The sequence below is a fragment of the Apaloderma vittatum genome, unplaced genomic scaffold (genome assembly GCF_000703405.1).
Source record: "Apaloderma vittatum isolate BGI_N311 unplaced genomic scaffold, ASM70340v1 scaffold37466, whole genome shotgun sequence".
Classification (NCBI taxonomy): Eukaryota; Metazoa; Chordata; class Aves; order Trogoniformes; family Trogonidae; genus Apaloderma; species Apaloderma vittatum.
The window spans coordinates 1,143-2,903 of record NW_009724029.1 but is presented as its reverse complement, the minus strand read 5'-3'; the positions used below and the strand labels follow the sequence as shown (position 1 = coordinate 2,903).

Sequence of the window (1,761 nt, the reverse complement as noted above, 5' to 3'; positions counted from 1 at the left end):
TGCGTTTTCTCCTTCAGCTGTTGCGGGTTTCGCTTTTTAAATTCACAGTCTGATCCAAAAAAGAGAGAGAGAAAGACAGAGAGAGAGAAAGAGAGAGACTGGATGAAGTAGAGGAGGAGGGTAAGTTTGGAGCGGGGAGGGAGCACGAGGCACGCCGGGCTCTCCTTCTACGCGTAGAACTCCTCCTGCTTGTCCGGCTTCTGGTACGTCACGGTGGCTTGCTTGGGCTCCTCCAGCGTGTAACTGCCCTCGTCCTTCTTCTTCATCCGGTAGATGAGCAGCATGACCAGAAAGGCAGCGAAGAAGGCTCCCACCACACCGCCCACGATCACCGCTGCAACACAGAGAAGCGGCACGGCCGTCAGCGCCGCCCCGCAGCCCCAGCTCCGCGCAAACAGATCCAGGGCCGAGCGGATCACTCGGGATTCCAGCCCGGTTTGTGAGCAACCCTCCTGAAATCTACGGTTAAAAAAACTGAAAATAGAGGTGAGGAGCTAATGCAACCGCGTGGTTCCAGAAGCTTCAAGCAGCTCCCAAGCGCAGCGATGCTGCAGGGCGGGCAGGACCCGAAGGCATCTGTGGTGCACGGAGGGCAACGGGCTGGGCTGAGGCAGCCCAGACACAGCAAGAGGGTCCCGAACATGCCAAGGAGGGTGCAGAAAGTCTCCCAAAAAGCTGCTCGTCCGGGTGCCTGTCGGCATCCACCACACTCAGCTGACAGCCACCCTGCTTTGCTGTGCCATCGCCTCCCTCTCCCTTTAGCTGGCACTCACACCTCTACCCCATCTCTGATGTCCCTCTGGCTGGGACAAGTGGCCCTCCCAGGCCACCTCTCTCCTTCCCTGCAGTCAGAGGTGGTCGAGGGGTATTCAGCCAGCACTGCCGCACACCCTTCTACTAACATCCTGGGTTTTTCCTGCCTCCTTAGCAAAAGCAAATTGTGCACAGCTCTGAGTGGGTTATCCCAGGCTCAACCCAATGCCCTGCCAAAGATCATCCCCTCTTCTAGGGCACGGACAGCCCAGCTGTCTGTCCCCCTCCGACCACGCCAGCTCTTCCCCCGCAATCCCACGGCCTCCAGTCTCACCTATCAACACTTCTTTCCTCTCCAGGATGTTCTTCTGGGGGAGCTGAGCTGCCGAATTCCCAGAGTCTATCGTGTTGTCGATCAACCCCGGCTCCGCGTTCTTGCCCAGCCCGGGTCCCGCTGGCAGCGTCACCACAGCCATCACCTCGTTACCGAGCTCGGGACGTGTCGTCTCTTCCTCCTCCCGGATCTCAAAGTCCCCACTGGGGCCGCTGCTGACCGGGACCTCCAGCTCGTTGTTGAGGACTGTCGTCACCTCCCCTGGCTCCATCTGGGAGAAAGGACAAGATGGAGCAGGGGACAAGGACCAAAGGGTGGTACCTGCCTCCAGCAGCTCTGATGTGTCCAGAGGAAGGACATCACGGTGTCAATGACCGTGTGGCCCTCTCAGCAGGGAACACGGGGGTTAATGTTGGGGTGTCCCTTCCCTGTGTCACTGGACAGTTATATTGCAGCAAGCAACACAACCCCACATCTTGATGGTCACCAAAAGGCTGATGCCACCGTGGCTGAGCCAGACCATTCTTGTCTGTCCCCATCCCAGGTACCCTCGAGATGCAGAAACTCTCAGCTGTAGCTTCCCTCTAAGAGAGCCCCAGAGCTCAGACCCTTGTGTGGGCTCTCTGTCCCCAGTGTAGATGCTGAAACATTTCACTGATGCCTCCAAGTGATGC

General features: G+C 58.2%; 1 protein-coding gene across 1 annotated transcript; it reads right to left on the bottom strand.

Moving 5' to 3' along the window:
* Window positions 1-155: 155 nt before the first annotated feature.
* On the bottom strand, window positions 156-1,359 carry SDC3 (syndecan 3). The gene is made up of 2 exons (XM_009872328.1): window positions 1,088-1,359; window positions 156-334 (listed from the first exon to the last, which is right to left on the bottom strand). The coding sequence occupies exons 1-2, from the start codon at window positions 1,356-1,358 to the stop codon at window positions 168-170; spliced, it is 438 nt and encodes a 145-aa protein (XP_009870630.1). The 5' UTR covers window position 1,359; the 3' UTR covers window positions 156-167.
* Between the last annotated feature and the right edge of the window lie 402 nt (window positions 1,360-1,761).